The 17,812-nt window shown below is 47.3% G+C and overlaps 1 protein-coding gene across 2 annotated transcripts in view; it reads right to left on the bottom strand.

Annotated features, from left to right (window-relative positions):
* LOC143807719 (uncharacterized) overlaps positions 1-17,812 on the bottom strand; it is a 345,126-nt gene that overhangs the window by 163,714 nt on the left and 163,600 nt on the right. For both annotated transcript variants that reach the window (XM_077289578.1, XM_077289579.1), the window contains 2 exons: positions 7,703-7,841; positions 5,335-5,488 (listed from right to left, as the gene is read on the bottom strand). In XM_077289578.1, coding sequence (XP_077145693.1) covers positions 5,335-5,488; positions 7,703-7,841 — 293 coding nt within the window. The remainder of the gene's footprint in view (positions 1-5,334; positions 5,489-7,702; positions 7,842-17,812) is intronic.

Genomic DNA, 17,812 nt, shown 5'->3' on the forward strand with positions numbered 1-17,812 from the left:
GATACGTTTATTTGTGAACCATTCCATTGAAGATTTTGCTTTATATTTGGGATCATTGTCTTGTTGGAAGACAAATCTCCATCCCAGTCTCAGGTCTTTTGCAGACTCAAACAGGTTTTCTTCAAGAATGGTCCTATATTTGGCTCCATCCATCTTCCCATCAATTTTAACCATCTGCCCTGTCCCTGCTGAGAAAAGCAGGCCCAAACCACGATGCTGCCACCACCATGTTTGACAGTGGGGATGGTGTATTCAACGTGATGAGCTGTGTTGCCTTTATGCCAAAGATATCATTTGGCATTGTTGCCAAAAAGTTCAATTTTGGTTTCATCTGACCAGAGCACCTTCTTCCACCTGTTACATTTGGTATCTTTATGTTTGAAGCATGATATGTGGGAAAAGGTTGAAAAGTTCCAGGGGGCTGAATACTGTTGCAAGACACTGTATATTCAAAGCCTTTTACTTAGTTAAGTTAATTTTAAAATTAGACAAAACTGCATATTTTTTTAATTCCAACATCAAGATAGGGAGAGATACAATTGGGTTAGTAATGAAGAATAATAGGTCATCTGCATAAGCTGAAATTTTGTTAGAGATGTTTAATCTTTAGACCTGTAATATCTGGATTGGACCGGATACACTGAAGGAATGGCTCAAGAGTGAGGATATAAATTAGGGGAGAGAGGGGGCAGCCCTGCCGAGTGCAATTTGCAATTGGAAATTTCTTGGAGAAAACACCATTCACCCGCACACAGGTGGAGGTAGTAGTATGGAGAGAACCAATCCACTTTAACATGAAGCTCTTCAACCCAATAGATTTCAACACCTCTTCAATGAACACCCAGTTGACCCGATCTAAGGCCTTTTCAGCATCTGTGAATAAAAGTATCAAATGAGTGTCATCTAATTTGGCTCTATAAATGAGATTCAAGGTCTTATTGGTGTTGTCCCTTGCTTCTCTGCCGGACATAAATCCCATCTGGTCAGGGTGAATAATGTCTCTGAGCAAGAACACTAGTTTGGTTGCAAGAATCTTGGTAAAAAGTTTCAAGTCAACATAAAGTAAAGATATTGGGCGATAGCTGGAGCACTACTTTATGCATAACCGTAATGTTGGCAGTTAGTGCATCTTTAGGAAATGGAGATACCGAGCAAGAAGATATGCTATTGATGGCAGTCAAGAAGGGAGAGAATAAGTAGGAGTCAAAATTTTGGAATAGATCAGAGGGAAACCATCTGGACCTGGAGCTTTAACTGAAGGAGAATTATTGACTGCAAATTTAAGCTTCAGCTCAGAGATAGGACTCTCTAGGGATTTTGGCTTAGTTTTTGTGTTTAGATTCTTCACTGTTCATATTTGATGCCAAAAAATCTGTTGTACTAATTATATTGGTTATTACATGCATCTATATGTATAAGTTATTGCCTTTTTTTACCTGTATGTAAAAAATTGTATTTTACATTGAAAAAACAAACAGATTTTGTTTTTGCAGTGGAGTCTTTTTACTTTTTGTTATTTTTTTCCGCACATTTTTCATTGATATATTTTTCACATAATTTATTCCACAAGCATCAAGGATCTCTGGGGAACATTTATTTTTACTTTACTGATATTTTTTTTCCCCACTGTTACTGTGGTATCTATGGAGCCCCAGTTACAGGAAAAAACATTACTTTGACTTGAGTCACAGGCAGAATTGATGTGATCAACAGGACCTACATATTGTAAGCATCAACGTTGCACAATGTAGCTGGCGAAATAAAGACAGAAGGCGTAATTAACCATTAAGATTGAAGAGATTGCAGGAGTAGGCGGGAGCTAATCCCAAACCACAAATTTATGAAAGCTCAACGTTAAAGCCCAGGACCAAGCGTTAGTTAACAAACAGAACAAGGATGGGGACAAGTATCCTCTTTCTATTACTTACACCCAGAAGTAAATTGACCAGTTATACAAATTAGGCAGTGCTTAGGGGCTAATGCACCTCAGCGAGAGGTAGAACTCCTGAAAGTTTAAATTAAGTTTATGCAAAAAAAAAACCAAAACAAAACATCAAGAGATAAATTCTACTCACATGAAATGTGTTACCTTGACCCACGGTGATTGGAAAAGGATCTATGACCTTTTTAGCCCTAGCATTCTCCCACTCATAGGGTGGAAAGGTCTGAATTGTCTGGACTATACATGATATACACTATTTTTTTTAACGTTTTTCTTAATACAGCATTGGCGATGGAAGAAGGAAGCCGATCATTCCCTCCTGCAGCGCTGCTGCTGATATTTCCAATTACATCCACAGCCTGAGGGCTCATTTCCGCTTGCGAGAAACACGTCCGTGTCTCGCATGTGGAAACCAAGCTCTGGCACCGGCACTTTAGAGCGGAGCGTGCAGCTCCATGTGTTCCTATGCGGCCGCACGCTCCGCTCTGGAGTGCCGGCGCCACAGCTTGGTTTTCACATGCGAGACACGGATGTGCTTCTCACAAGTGGAAATGAGCCCTTAAAATGCGACTACAACTGTTCAGTGTCTCCTTCATGATGTCTCTACCAGTGTCAATCAGTAGATGACTGCCTTAAAATGGCTAGTACGAACATCAGACGGGAGGTATGCAGCTTCAGTTTTATTAAAAAGACACAGTAGCTTTAATTTTATTAAAGGGACACAGTGGCATCAGTTTTACTTTGGGGACACAGTGGCTTCAGTTTTTTCAAGACACACAGCAGCTGCAGATTTACTTAAAGGACACAGTGGCTTAATTTTTAATCTCTGCATACAGTGGTTTAATTTTAATCAGGTGGGTACAAAAAGATTTAATTTTTAGTCAGGGGGGCAAAGTCATTAATCATAACTGGAACAATGAGGGACTGGTTTATTTGGGGTCTTTTGTTGGGTACATTGGTATTCAGGGGACACAGGGGGCATATTGTCCAGCAAGTTTTTATTTTAGTGAAACATCGCAGGATGTATTCAGGGACACTATGTAGGGTAGATTTGTTTTTAGAGCATCGGTGTGCAGTATTATTTATTTTAAAAAGCTCTATATTTAACATTTTTATTTTCAGAGACTGTGTGAATCTGCTAAAAAAGCAGAGGAACTGAACATGTGTGGGTGGTGAACTCTGCAGAGATGAGTTATAGCTGGGAGAAAACTCCATCAAGAAAATAAATAGAACAACTCAGATAAGAGAAGATGTCACCTCTGTAAAGGTACCGTCACACTAGGCGATATCGCCAGCGATCCGTGACGTTGCAGCGACCTGGATAGCGATATCGCTGTATTTGACACGCAGCAGCGATCTGGATCCCGCTGTGAAATTGCTGGTCGCTGCTAGAAGGTCTGCACTTTATTTGGTCGCTAGGTCGCCGTGTATCGCCGTGTTTGACAGCAAAAGCAAGGATACCAGCGATATTTTACACTGGTAACCAGGGTAAACATCGGGTTACTAAGCGCAGGGCCGCGCTTAGTAACCCGATGTTTACCCTGGTTACCAGCGTAAAAGTTAAAAAAACAAACAGCACATACTCACCAGCGCGTCCCCCAGCCTCTGCTTCCTGACACTGACTGAGCGCCGGCCCTAAACTGAAAGTGAAAGCACAGCGGTGACGTCACCGCTGTGCTGTTAGGGCCGGAGCTCAGTCAGTGTCAGGAAGCAGAGGCTGGGGGACGCGCTGGTGAGTATGTGCTGTTTGTTTTTTTAACTTTTACGCTGGTAACCAGGGTAAACATCGGGTTACTAAGCGCGGCCCTGCGCTTAGCAACCCGATGCTTACCCTGGTTACCCGGGGACCTCGGCATCGTTGGTCGCTGGAGAGCGGTCTGTGTGACAGCTCTCCAGCGACCAAACAGCGACGCTGCAGCGATCGGCATCGCTGTCGCTATCGCTGCAGCGTCGCTTAATGTGACGGTACCTTAAGTGTTTATTCCGCCTCTGTGTGCATCTAATCAGTACTGTGCTGAAGGTACTGTCTTGAGAGTGATGATTTGTGATTACAATCTTAGTTTGTAAGCAAATTGCCTCTTCAGAGAGAAAGAGGACTTGAACTCTATATAGGGCCACCTGTTGGAAGTAGCGATTGATACATCCAACAGGTGGCGCTATATAGAGTTCAAGTCCTTTTTCTCTGAAGAGGCAATTTGCATATAACATTTCCCAGAGTAGCACATTGCATAAACCTCCTTACCTTGACAAGCCAGAGCTAGTATGTCACTCTCCACAAGGAGAAGCCTTACCCCTTAGACCCTAATCTTGTTTTGGAAACCAGAACTTCTAGCCTAAAGGTACCTTCACACGAAACGACTTTGTAACGATATCGCTAGCGATCCGTGACGTTGCAGCGTCCTGGATAGCGATATCGTTGTGTTTGACACGCAGCAGCGATCAGGATCCCGCTGTGAGATTGCTGGTCGTTGCTGAAAGTCCAGAACTTTATTTGGTCGTCCGATCGCCGTGTATCGTTGTGTTTGAAAGCAAAAGCAACGATACCAGCGATATTTTACACTGGTAACCAGGGTAAACATCGGGCTACTAAGCGCAGGGCCGCACTTAGTAACCCGATGTTTACCCTGGTTACCAGCGTAAAATGTAAAAAAAACAAACAGTACATACTTACATTCGCATCCCCCGCCGTCTGCTTCCCACACTGACTGAGCGCCGCAAAGTGAAAGTGAAAGCACAGCACAGCGGTGACGTCACCGCTGTGCCCTGCTACTGCCGGCGCTCAGTCATTGCAGGAAGCGGACGCCGGGGGACGCATGTAAGTATGTACTGTTTGTTTTTTTACATTTTACGCTGGTAACCAGGGTAAACATCGGGTTACTAAGCGCGGCCCTGCGCTTAGCAACCCGATGTTTACCCTGGTTACCCGGGGACCTCGGCATCGTTGGTCGCTGGAGAGCCGTCTGTGTGACAGCTCTCCAGCGATCAAACAGCGACGCTGCAGCGATCGGCATCGTTGTCGCTATCGCTGCAGCGTCGTTTCGTGTGAAGGTACCTTAACTCTTCCACTCTCCTATTCTTAAGATAATACTAAGGATGTCTAGTTTTACATGGTACAACATTTATGGCAGTTAGATATATAAGTCCTGGCAAAAAATGACAACTTGGAGCCCATTAGCACCACCACAATTGATGCTGAATCCCAAGATACGTCTCTGCATACAGTGTCCTCCCTTATTATGTATAGCGCCGTAACTTATGGTATTACATAATGAATACGTATCACTGAGAAGCCATGTAAGAGCCAGGGAGATGACAGGTAGACACAATGAGGGACTTCTGATCATTGTACGACATAAAAACAATATGCAGTCTACCAATCTATACATACTAACCCTGTGACTGCGTGGATCATGAGGCTGTGGCACAGGCAACTGTGATGAAAATGCACTTTTGACAACTGAGTTACTCAGTGCTGTAAGTCCATGATACATATTGTCTGTTATGGTTCTGAAAGCAGAAATGTCCCCAGAAGACAGTAATGCTTCCCTATAAAACAATATATTGAAGAGTGAACACACTCACAAGTTACATTGCATGAGAATCACCAAACACATCAAATAAAAGCTACGTAACCAATAATAAAGGTGCACAACAATTTTATTTTTCTTCATTATTGTGCATAGAAATTACCATTTGAGATAAAGGCCTACAAGCACATCTTCTTCAGTGTAGACACATGCTCCCATATTGAGGTTTACTGTAACATGTTGGGTGGGATCAAACACCATCTAGACATACACTGCTCAAAAAAATAAAGGGAATACTAAAATCCCACATCATAGATATCAATGAATGAAATATTTCAGCTACAAATCTTTATTCATTACATAGTGGAATGTGTTGAGAACAATCTACTATATAATCATCTAATTCTGTCTGTTTGTCTGTAAGGGAAATCCCACGTCGCTGACTGTTTGCGCCAACCGCCCGCAACCAGCGACAGGCGCAGTCTGGTCGCAAATTGGCGCGGTATTTGAACCACAATTCGCTGATTGGTCGCGCCTGGCCGCAACCAATCAGCGATATTGGCGCGGGATTTAAATACCGCTTCGCTGATTGGTCGTGGTCCAGCCGGACGCGACCAATCAGCGATATTGGTGTGCAATTTAAAATGTAAAATCCTGTGTATCCATTGCATTATTCTTAAATCTTCATAAATAAACTACATACATATTCTAGAATACCCGATGCGTTATAATCGGGCCACCATCTAGTGAAACATAAAAATGATCAATGTAAACCAAAATGAATATCCCATGGAGGTCTGGATTTGGAATGATACTCAAAATCAAAGTGGAAAATCAAATTATGTATGACCTCCCTACAATGCATGGGCATACTCCTGATGAAGCGGCCGATGGTCTCCTGTGGGATCTCCTCCCACACCTGGACTAAAGCATCCGCCAACTCCTGGACAGTCTGTGGTGCAACGTGACGTTGGTGGATGGTGCGAGACATGATGTCCCAGATGTGTTCAATCGGATTCAGGACTGGAGAATGGGTGGGCCAGTCCATAGCTTCAATGCCTTCATCTTGCAGGAACTGCTGACACACTCCAGCCATATGAGGTCTGGCATTGTCCTGCATTAGGAGGAACCGAGTGCCAACCGCACCAGCATATGGTCTCACAATGGGTCTGAGGATTTCATCTCGGTACCTAATGGCAGTCAGGCTACCTCTGGTGAGCACATGGAGGGCAGTGTGACCCTCCAAAGAAAGGCCACTCTACACCATTACTGACCCACTGCCAAACTGGTAAAGCTGAAGGATGTTGCAGGCAACAGATCGCTTTCCACAGGGTCTCCAAGTGTCCTGCACGGTGTTGGGCTGTGAGCACAACCCCCATCTGTGGATGTCGGGCACTCAGACCATCCTCTTGGAGTCGGTTTCTAACCGTTTGTGCAGACACATGCACAATTGTGGCCTGCTGGAGGTCATTTTGCAGGCCTCTAGCAGTCCTCCTCCTGTTCCTCCTTGCACAAAGGCTGAGGAAGCGGATCTGCTGCTGGGTTGTTGCCCTCCTACGGCCCCCTCCACGTCTCCTGGTGTACTGGCCTGTCTCCTGGTAGCTGCTCCAGCCTCTGGACACTAAGCTGACAGACACAGCAAACCTTCTTGCCACAGCATTGGCATGTGGGGGTTGAGAAGTCCATCTCATGCTACCAGGAGTGTGAAGCACAACCAGCATTCAAAAGTGACCAAAACATCAGCCAGAAAGCATTGGTACTGAGATGTGGTCTGTTGTCCCCACCTGCAGAACCACTCCTTTATTGAGTGTGTCTTGATAATTGCCAATAATTTCCATCTGTTGTCTATTCCATTTGCACAACAGCACGTGAAATTGATTGTCAAACAGTGTTGCTTCCTAAGTGGACAGTTTGATTGCACAGAAGTTTGATTTACTTGGAGTTATATTCTGTTGTTTAAGTGTTCCCTTTATTTTTTTGAGCAGTGTATTAACTAGCCTGAATATTTGCAGTGATTATCCGGACTTTGATTGGAATGGTGATTTAAAAACACCAATAAATAACAAAGAAGTCAGATAAAGAGAAAGACAATCTAGAATTTGTGTCAGTCACTAAAAAAGAAGGTAACATTTTTTTTTTCAGAGCACTGATGTGCATTAAATTGTCTTTAAATAATGATTTTATTGGTTGTCCTTTAAACACCTGGTTACTGTGAGCGGATAAGGCTGCATACCGAATTAAATAGCGCACAGCCGCATCAAACTGCAGGATCATGACTTCACGTCGCAGCAATAACAAGGCGGCTACTTCTTTTGGATCATTAGGGCTGTGGAGTCCATCTATTAACTTTTGTAAGTCCTGTAGCTCAGCACCTGTAAAGAATACTGAGGTTTTATATGAGACCCTTCCCATTGTACTGAAGTAAATTCAAACTTGTATAGAGATTAATATGTTTGCCTTATTTATTCTACATATTTCTGGAATATATAACATTAGTAGTCAGATCTTAATTTCGGGAGAGTACTGCAATTTTTGGGATCATTTTTCAAGAAACATGCAGTTATATTGATTGTGAATTTGGTTAAGTCAAGCTATAGTAAGAAAGATAAGGGGTTTGGGCCATAATTAACAATTAAAACAGATGACAAATGTTTAAATGTTGAGGGTCCAACTGCTGAGACCACCCAATCAGTCAATTATGGGCCCAAAGTCAGCTGTGGGAATGATGAGATACTGAGCATGTGCGGCCACTGCTTTATTAAATGTCTATAGACTGTTAATACAGAGTTAATGGAGCAGTTGTCGCACATATGGGGAGCTTCATTTTTCTTAAGGAAATAGAGAAAATAATATTGCTTCAGATATACTCAATTGTGTGTAAATGTAGAAATTTGAAAGCCATTCTATCCTTATGTTTCCAGAAAATGTAAGATTGTGTATATGAATACTTGTAAAAAAAAAACTAGTATCTATGTCTAGATGAAGAAAAGTAGAGTCATGCAGGAATTGTTGTACCAGAGGACTTACTCCTCGAATTATATAGTTCTAAGTATAAATTATGGTCATACTTAATTACAGAAAATGGCGCTCTATTATGTATAGTTTACTTCAAATGCAATGTATGGGAAAAGACAGGGGATGATCGGTAGTAACACACATTGATCAGGTAAATATGACATGTCATGTACTCAGGCTCGGACTGGCCCATAGGGTAAGGCGAATCTCCCGTTGGGCCCCTGTGCAGATCTTGGCCCCCAATCCCACTGTATGGGCAGTACTTGGCATAATTCACTCTGTACAGAAAAAAGCAGCATCTCATCATTCATTAAAGGGAATCTGTCTCCTCATTTTTCGCATATAAGCTGCGGCCACCACCATCAGTTGCTCATCTACAGCATTCAGTAATGCTGTAGATAAGCCCCCGATGTAACCTGAAAGATAAGAAAAGAAAGTTAGATTATACTCATCCAGGGGCGGTCCGGGTCCAATGGGCGTCGCAGGTCCGGGTCTGGTGAATCCCATCTTCATGCGATGACGTCCTCTTCCTTGCTTCTGTCGCAGCTGCGGCGCAGGCGTACTTTATCTGTCCTGTTGAGGGCAGAGCAAAGTACAGCAGTGCGCAGGTGCCGGGCCTCTTTGACCTTTCCCGCTGCCTGCGACGCCCATCGGATCGGACCGCACCGGACCGCCCCTGGGTTAGTATAATCTAACTTGTTTTTCTTATCTTTCAGGTTACATTGGGGGCTTATCTACAGCATTACAGAGTGCTGCAGATAAGCCCCTGATGGCGGTGGCCACAGCTTATATGCGAAAAATGAGGTGACAGATTCCCTTTAACTAAACTACCCAGCTTATTATTATTCTATATAGATATACATAAATTTGTGAATGAGGGTAATGTAATATTTGTATGCAGGTGAGAAGTGTGCCCCCCAAAGTCAATATTACTGGTGGGCCCTTGGGACACCAGTTCGACACTGCATGTACTCATCAGGAGCTCAGACAAGTGGAGTCCATAGTCACAGATTGTGCCCTCATTTATTTGTTTAGAAGGTTGTATGAGTTTTCCTGTGATAAAAATCTCTGAAGTTCACTGAATTAATTTGACTCTTAGATAAATCAGAAAATTAGAGACTTTTCCAGTTAGAGGAGTTTTCTGGTTTCAGAAAACCCCATTCCCCAGGCACAATTAAATAAAAAAACAAAATATACAAAAAAATCAAACAAACTGTGCTTTGCTCACTTTCCTTGGGTACAGCTGTAATAGGATGCAGGTACTGAGTATGTCACCACGGAACAGACAGACCAACAGTTGAGGGGTTTAATAACAGGAATAAGGTTCTCCTCGCAGGGAGGAAGCAATGCAAAATAACTAACAATAAAACAATGCAAAAATACGGGAGTTAAACAATATAACAGAATTAAGCAGGATTCCTTGAGAAAAGAACACTTATCAGTCTGAAGAAGACTTGCTTGGAGGGTCGTCTTCTCCAACGTAGGCGCCGAGAAACAGCGGCACTTGTCGTCTCTCTGTTGTCCGTGGGCAGAGTAGTCTCTGAGAGCCTGCTGCCTGGGGTTTCGGGAGTTAATGTGGTATGCACAGGCTCTGAGTCTTTAACTTTTACAGCACAACCAGGGGCTCCGCACTGTTGTCTCTATACCAGGAAAACAGGGGCTCTGCACTGTTAAGTCTCTGTACCAGGAGTCAGGGGCTCTGTACTGTTAAGTCTCTGTACTGATACCGCGGGGAGCAGGGTGTCGTAGTCTCTAAAACGGGTCTCAAAGCGCCCCTCTCCAGTCACAGCAGAGTCCGCTTTATGTACTCACGAGATACAGTCTTTCTGGGCAGTCTCTCTCTATTTGTCCTCAGACTGGGAGCTCTCTCTCTCTCTCTTCTGGAGCGCAGCTGCACCCTGCTCTGCACGCTGCTCTGCACGCTGCTCTGTCTCCTGCGCGCGTCCCTTTCCCGCCCTCTGGCTGCTTCCTTTCTGTCCCAGTCTATCAGTCTCTCCCTAGGGAACCCGCAGCACAGCTCAATGGTTCTGGGCACAGAGCCGAGAAGGTAACCGCCCCCAGACTCTTCTTGTGCTTTTAACTCCTTACATTCCCCCCTCTTTCTGCTCGCCATTCCACGGGCGAGATCTTCAGGAGTTCCTGTTGGCAATCTTCCAGTCCTTGCACAATCTGCTGCCAGATGAACTCGTCCTGATTGTAGCGAACAGGGGGTACACCAGCCGTTGAACGTTCAGAGCGTCTCAAACCAGCAGGGGCGGTGGTGTCAGCTGCTGTGGGAGGAGTCGAGGCTTCCTCCGATACGTTGGTAGAAACTGGCACCAGCCCTGTTCCTGGGTTCACTGGAAGAGATTCGGAGTCTTCCTCGTCTTCCACATCTACATTGATCACTGGCGCCGCCGGTGGGGGTGCTGGAGTCAATTGGACTGATTCAGGATCTCGAGACAAACATGGACGCAACATATTCCTGTGCAGCGTGCGGGAGTCCGTTCTTCCGTTTCGGGCTGGACCTCATAAACGGGACCCCCGTTGCCAAGCCGCCGCTTCACTCGGTACGGCCTTTTCTCCCACCGGCACTCTAGTTTGTTGTGTGGGCGCTTTTCCCTCACTAAGACTCGGTCTCCAGGCCACAGGGCTGTCCCCTTTTGAGGATGCTCCAATTCTTGCAGCCGGTCCTGCACTAGACGTTGAATTGTCCGCAGCCGACGACAATGTTCTTGAACTCAGGAGTACACCCCCGTCCGTGGGTAGTCCTCCTCGGGTTCCAGCGCCAGCTCTGCCAGTCCCTTCCCGGGTCGGCCAAAGAACAGAGAGTAGGGGGTGAATCCGGTGGTGCTGTGTTTACGATTGTTATACGCCCACACCAATTCAGGGACGGACTCAGTCCACTTCGCCTTCTGGTCCTCCTCCAGGGTCCTCAGCATTTGAACCAGAGTGCGGTTAAATCTTTCACAAGCCCCATTCCCCTGTGGATGATAAGGGGTGGTCCGGGACTTATCGATTTTGTACAGCTGGTGCAGCTCCTCCATCACTCTTCCGAGGAAGCAGGCCCCTTGATCAGAATGAATGCGCTTGGGACACCCGTACACCTGAATGAAGTGTTTGCAGATTGCGTGAGCCGCAGACTCGGCAGTCTGGTCCCGCGTGGGCGTCACTACGGCAAATTTAGTAAAGTGGTCTATCATCACTAAACAATGCTCATAACCTTGGTGTGCTGGTCCAATTGTCAAGTAATCTATTGCCAGTAGGTCCATGGGGCCTTAAGACCTCACCGTCTCTGTGGGAGCTCGTTGTTCTGGTGGTTTGACCAGCTCACAACTTCTGCATTGCCGACATACTTTATCCACAGTGTTCCTTAAGTGGGGGTGATAAAATAGGCGCTGTAACCACTGGAAAGTCTTTTCTGGCCCAAAGTGTGCTCCTTTCTCATGTGCTTCCTTAGCCACCTGGTCTATCATGGACGAGGGAATCACTGTCTGCCATACAAGACTGAGTTCTGTTTGCAGGAATACCTTCCGGTACAGGATACCATCCCGCAACTCGAGCCTCTCCCACTGGCGTAGCATCTTCAGTACTTCAGGTGGCATGGACCTCCTCTCATGTCGATTGGGCATTTGTTCAGACACGACCCACCTTCTCAACTGAGCTAGCTCCGGATCCTCCTGCTGTACTCGGACCCACTCATCGCGAGGCTGCTCCAGCAAGTTCACACAGGCCTCTTCCTGTTCAATTTCCTGCGCCGCTGCCACCGTCATGGCAGTCTCTCCAAAACCTGGAACCTCTACATCTTCCAGTTCTTCATCCTGGCTGGGTGCTGGTTTGCGATAGTTTACTCGGGAGAGGGCATCCGCATGTACATTCTCAGCTCCTCTTTTATACGAAATTCTGCATCGGAACTTGGCCATTCGGGCTACCCAACGTTGTTCTAGGGCGCCTAACTTGGCATTCTCGAGATGGGCCAACGGATTGTTATCGGTGCGTACATGAACTTCTGAGCCAGCCAGATATTCCGCGAACTTCTCAGTCATTGCCCACACAAGCGCCAACAACTCCAACTTGAATGAACTGTAGTTTTCTGGATTCCTTTCTGAGTCATGCAGAGACCGACTGGCATATGCGATGATGCACTCTTTCCCGTCCTGCATCTGCGACAGTACAGCCCCGAGGCCCTGCAGGCTCCCATCAGTGTGCAAGATGAACGGTTGTGTGAAGTCAGCGTAGGCCAGCACGGGGGCCTCCGTCAAAGCCTTCTTCAAAGCCAAGAATGCTTCCTCCTGATGCTTCCCCCACTGTATGTTCCTGTTTTTGGAGCAAGAGGGCACTCCCCTCAACAACTCCTGGAATGGATTAGCAAGGCGGGTAAAGTCTTTTACAAAGCGTCTGAAGTATCCCGTGAGTCCCAGGAACGCACGCACATCTTTCACCGTTTTTGGAGTTGGCCACTCTTGTACAGCAGCGATCTTCTCCTGGGAAGGCCTCACCCCCTCAGCGGAGACAACATGTCCCAAGTATTCAATCTCGGTACGGAAGAGGTTTCACTTTCAAGCCATACTTCTGTAGCCGACTCAGAACTTGCTCTAGTCTCTGCAGATGCTCCTCAAAGGTGGGGGCAAAGACGATGATATCATCCAAGTAGATCAAAGTGGCTTCAAAGTTCAGGTCTCCCAGACATCTCTCCATGAGTCGCTGAAATGTTACTGGGGTGTTTGCTAGGCCGAAGGGCATCCGGTCGAACTCATACAGTCCCATCGGAAGGATGAAAGCCGTCTTGGCGCGGTCTTGCTCAGACATGGGCACCTGCCAGTAGCTGCTGGCCAAGTCTAACGTGGAGAAATATCTGGCATTTCCTAGTGCCGTCAGGGACTCCTCTATCCTGGGCAGTAGGTACGAGTCCCGCACTGTGCAAGCGTTGAGCCGCCGATAGTCCACACAGAACCGCAGGGACCCGTCTTTCTTTCTCACCAAGACGATAGGGGCAGCCCACGGGCTCTGACTCTCATGTATAACTCCCTTCTTCAGCATGTGTGACAGCATTCCCTTCACCTCCTGGTACATCTGTGGGGGTATTTGGCGGTACCGTTCCCGGATTGGTGCCGCATCCCCGGTGGGTATCTCGTGGGTGATGGCCGTGGTACGTCCAAAGTCATCTTCATCTTTGGTGAACGCATCCTGAAATTTCCCCAATACAGCTTCTACCTGAGGTACCTGCTGCGGAGTAAGTTCCGAGAGCTCCGCCCTCATGCGTTCCAGTATCTGGCGCCCTTCTTGCATTAGTCTGGGGTCCGGAGCTGCCTCCGCCTTGACGGTCACCAGCCACGGGTCTTCTGGCCTTGCTGTCAGCTGTACCGCCTCAGTGGGGACCAACTCGTCTGGAAGGCCCAGGACTTGAGCGACTTCGCTTCTAGGGGGCAAAGTTGTATCTGTCTCCCCCAAATTGATACAGCGCACAAGGACAGTTCCATCCTGCACGGTAGCCAGGGACCGTGCGACCAATATTCCTGATGGCAGCTGGTCGGCTCTGCTGGGCTCAATTTGGACTTCGACCCCCTCCAGCGGGATGCCAGCTCGTACAGGCAGGGGAAGCACTGTCTGCCCAGGGGGCAACACTCGATTGACGGAGGCGGGGGCAACGACTTTGCCGAGTTCCTTTCCGTCGATGTATGCTTCCCGGACCTGGGCGGTCCGTATCAGTTGTTGGAAGACCCTTCTCTGGGGGGTTTGGTCGCTCCATTGTTGTAGGAACTGTTCCGGGGACTCGTTGAAAACGAGGCTTCCGAGGTCTTTTAACACATTCATGCCCAGGGTCACGGTATGGTCTTTAGCTACCTCTCCATCCACCAGTACCACTCCTCTCCTCCCGAGGTCTTTTCCGCAGACTTCTATGTTCATCCATACCACCCCTGCGACCGGGATGGGCAAGTGATTGGCCGCCATAAGTTTGATCACAGGGCCCCATTCGGGCCGTAGCGCCTCTGTGAAGTGATGGCGGAAATATCTCTCAGGCATGGTGGTCACTTGTGAGCCGGTGTCCATCAAGCATCGCACTGCTCTTCCATTGATTTCTGCCCAGACCAGAGGGCACATGGAAACAAGGCTGTGGGGACTTTTACTCCTCCTCCTCTGTTCTTCACGGTCTGAGCGGCGCCCCTCAAGCCCAGAGCCACCTAGTTTAAAGGAGGATGTGGCGATGGTCGGCTCCGCCGGGGACACCATCGAGAAATGTGGCCGGACTCTCCACAAGTGTAGCATGTAAGAGGGCTTCTCCTCCTGGTAGTTTCACCCTCCCTTCGGGGGGCAGCTTCTCTGTCTTGCACCAGAGGGCCGGGCCCCTCTGCCAGAGTTCTTCTGGTGGCCGCCATTTCTTCACGGACCTGTCTAATCTCCATTCTCAGGTCCTCCACCCACTGGGGAATATTGCCTGCGGTGGTGGTTACCTCCCCGCTCTGCACCCTTCCTACCAGCCCCGTCACTCCCTGTTCTTGTTCTCGCACACGCGCCTCACTGCCAGCCTCAGAGAAAGTCATGTCTGGCTTTACTCGCATGCGCTCTCGCAGTGCCTGTTTCATCATTGCGTCACGCAGTCCTGTCACTAGCTGATCTCTGAGCACATCAACTGACCCTACTCCTACACTGTCCTTTCGTCTGATAGCAGTGTGAAGCTCTTGTAGGGCGTTCATGAATTGGGTCACGGTCTCCCCCTCCCGTTGTACCCGGTGAAACAGTCGCATGCGAAGTTCCCCTACGTCAGTGGGGTCCCCATGCGTTTCCTCAAGTATGCGCAGCACTTTGTCCAGGGTATCTCCCAGGGGGACCTATGCATGACAGAATTCCGCGCCTCCCCCTCCAGGGCCATCAATGCAATTTCTGCCTCCAGGGCTGGTGTCATGGGTTGCATACGCATCATTCCCCGGATACGCTCTGTCCAACTCCACAACATTACATTGTTCCCAGTGAACCTTGGCAAATTATTCAACATGGCTCCCAGGGAAATGCTAGACCTGGGAACTTCCCCAGCTGCTTGGTCTGCCCTGTCCGCGCTACCGTGTGACATCCTGCCGACTACGCCAAATGTAATAGGATGCAGGTACTGAGTATGTCACCACGGAACAGACAGACCAACAGTTGAGGGGTTTAATAACAGGAATAAGGTTCTCCTCGCAGGGAGGAAGCAATGCAAAATAACTAACAATAAAACAATGCAAAAATACGGGAGTTAAACAATATAACAGAATTAAGCAGGATTCCTTGAGAAAAGAACACTTATCAGTCTGAAGAAGACTTGCTTGGAGGGTCGTCTTCTCCAACGTAGGCGCCGAGAAACAGCGGCACTTGTCGTCCCTCTGTTGTCCGTGGGCAGAGTAGTCTCTGAGAGCCTGCTGCCTGGGGTTTTGGGAGTTAATGTGGTATGCACAGGCTCTGAGTCTTTAACTTTTACAGCACAACCAGGAAATCGGGGCTCCGCACTGTTGTCTCTATACCAGGAAAACAGGGGCTCTGCACTGTTAAGTCTCTGTACCAGGAGTCAGGGGCTCTGTACTGTTAAGTCTCTGTACTGATACCGCGGGGACCAGGATGTCGTAGTCTCTAAAACGGGTCTCAAAGCGCCCCTCTCCAGTCACAGCAGAGTCCGCTTTATGTACTCACGAGATACAGTCTTTCTGGGCAGTCTCTCTCTATTTGTCCTCTGACTGGGAGCTCTCGCTCTCTCTTCTGGAGCGCAGCTGCACCCTGCTCTGCACGCTGCTCTGTCTCCTGCGCGCGTCCCTTTCCTGCCCTCTGGCTGCTTCCTTTCTGTCCCAGTCTATCAGTCTCTCCCTAGGGAACCCGCAGCACAGCTCAATGGTTCTGGGCACAGAGTCGAGAAGGTAACCACCCCCAGACTCTTCTTGTGCTTTTAACTCCTTACACAGCAAAGAGTTTCTGCCGCTGCTCCCGTGGTCTGTTATTGTTTGGAGCGCTGACGTCATGTTGACACCGCTGCAGCCAATCAATGAGCTGAGCAGCTCTGAGTGGATTGTGTTGTCTACTCAGGCAGAGCTCCCTGTTTAGCTGCAGTGGTCTGTCATGATATGAGCGTGCAGACAATAACAGACCCTGGGAGCAGCGTCAGAGTTAGACTCAGTGTTGTTTGACCCATGGTGAGTTAAGCACAGTTTTGTTTGATTTTTTTTTAAACAAATTGTGCCTGGAGAAAGGAGTGTTATGGAATTGGAAAACCCCTTTAAATTAAGGAGGTCACTACCATTATCTACTAACATGTCTTAATTACATGACAGACAAACTTTTTAAAGTGAAATTCCTCTTTAAATAGAAGCATGATTACGGATGTTTGTCGGAGGTGAATCCTATACGGTGCTACACATTTGGTGAAGTTGTCAGGGAATGTTTACAACTCACCTGTGCAGATGTGACCGGAAATAGATCTCCTAAACATGTTTCCAGAGCCCGAATCAAAACTTAAAAGAGGCCTATTAAGATAACTTGTATTGGCCAATCAGCAGATTATTCCTAGGCTTTCATCTCCACCATCTTGGATCGTGTGGGTGGAGGTTGTGGACGCCCTTCAGCATATGGAGGAGCTCAAAGCATTTGGCAAGCGCACAGATACAGATGGCTCCCTACATGGTACTCCTGGACCAGAGGCCTTGTTTCCTGGCTATAAAGAAGCACTCCCATCTATATTTTTTATTAAATGTGTGTATGTGCATGTAATGTAGTGTCAGTGTATTAATATACTCACTTATCGCTGGTTTGTCTGGGATCCAGCACCGTTCTCTTCTCAGTTGGCAGCACCCCTCTGCAGTCTGTCCTACACTGTGCTTTTATAATGTAAGCCAAAGGTGAGGGACCCCAGCATTCTCAGCCCTCGATCTTTTATCCGGCTCTTGGTCAGATTCCCGGGGACTGTAGTGTCTGGGCCGGCAGCTGTATTTTGCCAGCCACCTGTCCATTCATTTCTTCTTGCTCAGTGAGTAAGGGCACATAGTGTTCACTACTGAACGCTTAGGAGCGTGCAATGAAAGATGATGTCCTCACACCAGTGCAAGAGTCAGGGCATACTTTGTGAGTGGAGCCAGTGCACAATTTGTAAGCCCTCCAAAGAATTTAATACATATCCAAATGGCCCTTGGCAGAAAAAAGATTCCCCAGTCCTTATGTAAGCCTATGGAGCAACAGAACAAAACTCCATAGGCTGTCATTGTAAAAGAGACTTCTGGCTCATTCATAGAGCATACAGTGAGTCGGCGAGTCACAATTACGGTGACGTCACAGAAAAGTGGAGCAAATTGGTCCTGGAAATCGGACAATATGGTGGTAGGTGAGTATATTA

Source organism: Ranitomeya variabilis, chromosome 2 (genome assembly GCF_051348905.1).
Source record: "Ranitomeya variabilis isolate aRanVar5 chromosome 2, aRanVar5.hap1, whole genome shotgun sequence".
Lineage (NCBI taxonomy): Eukaryota > Metazoa > Chordata > Amphibia > Anura > Dendrobatidae > Ranitomeya > Ranitomeya variabilis.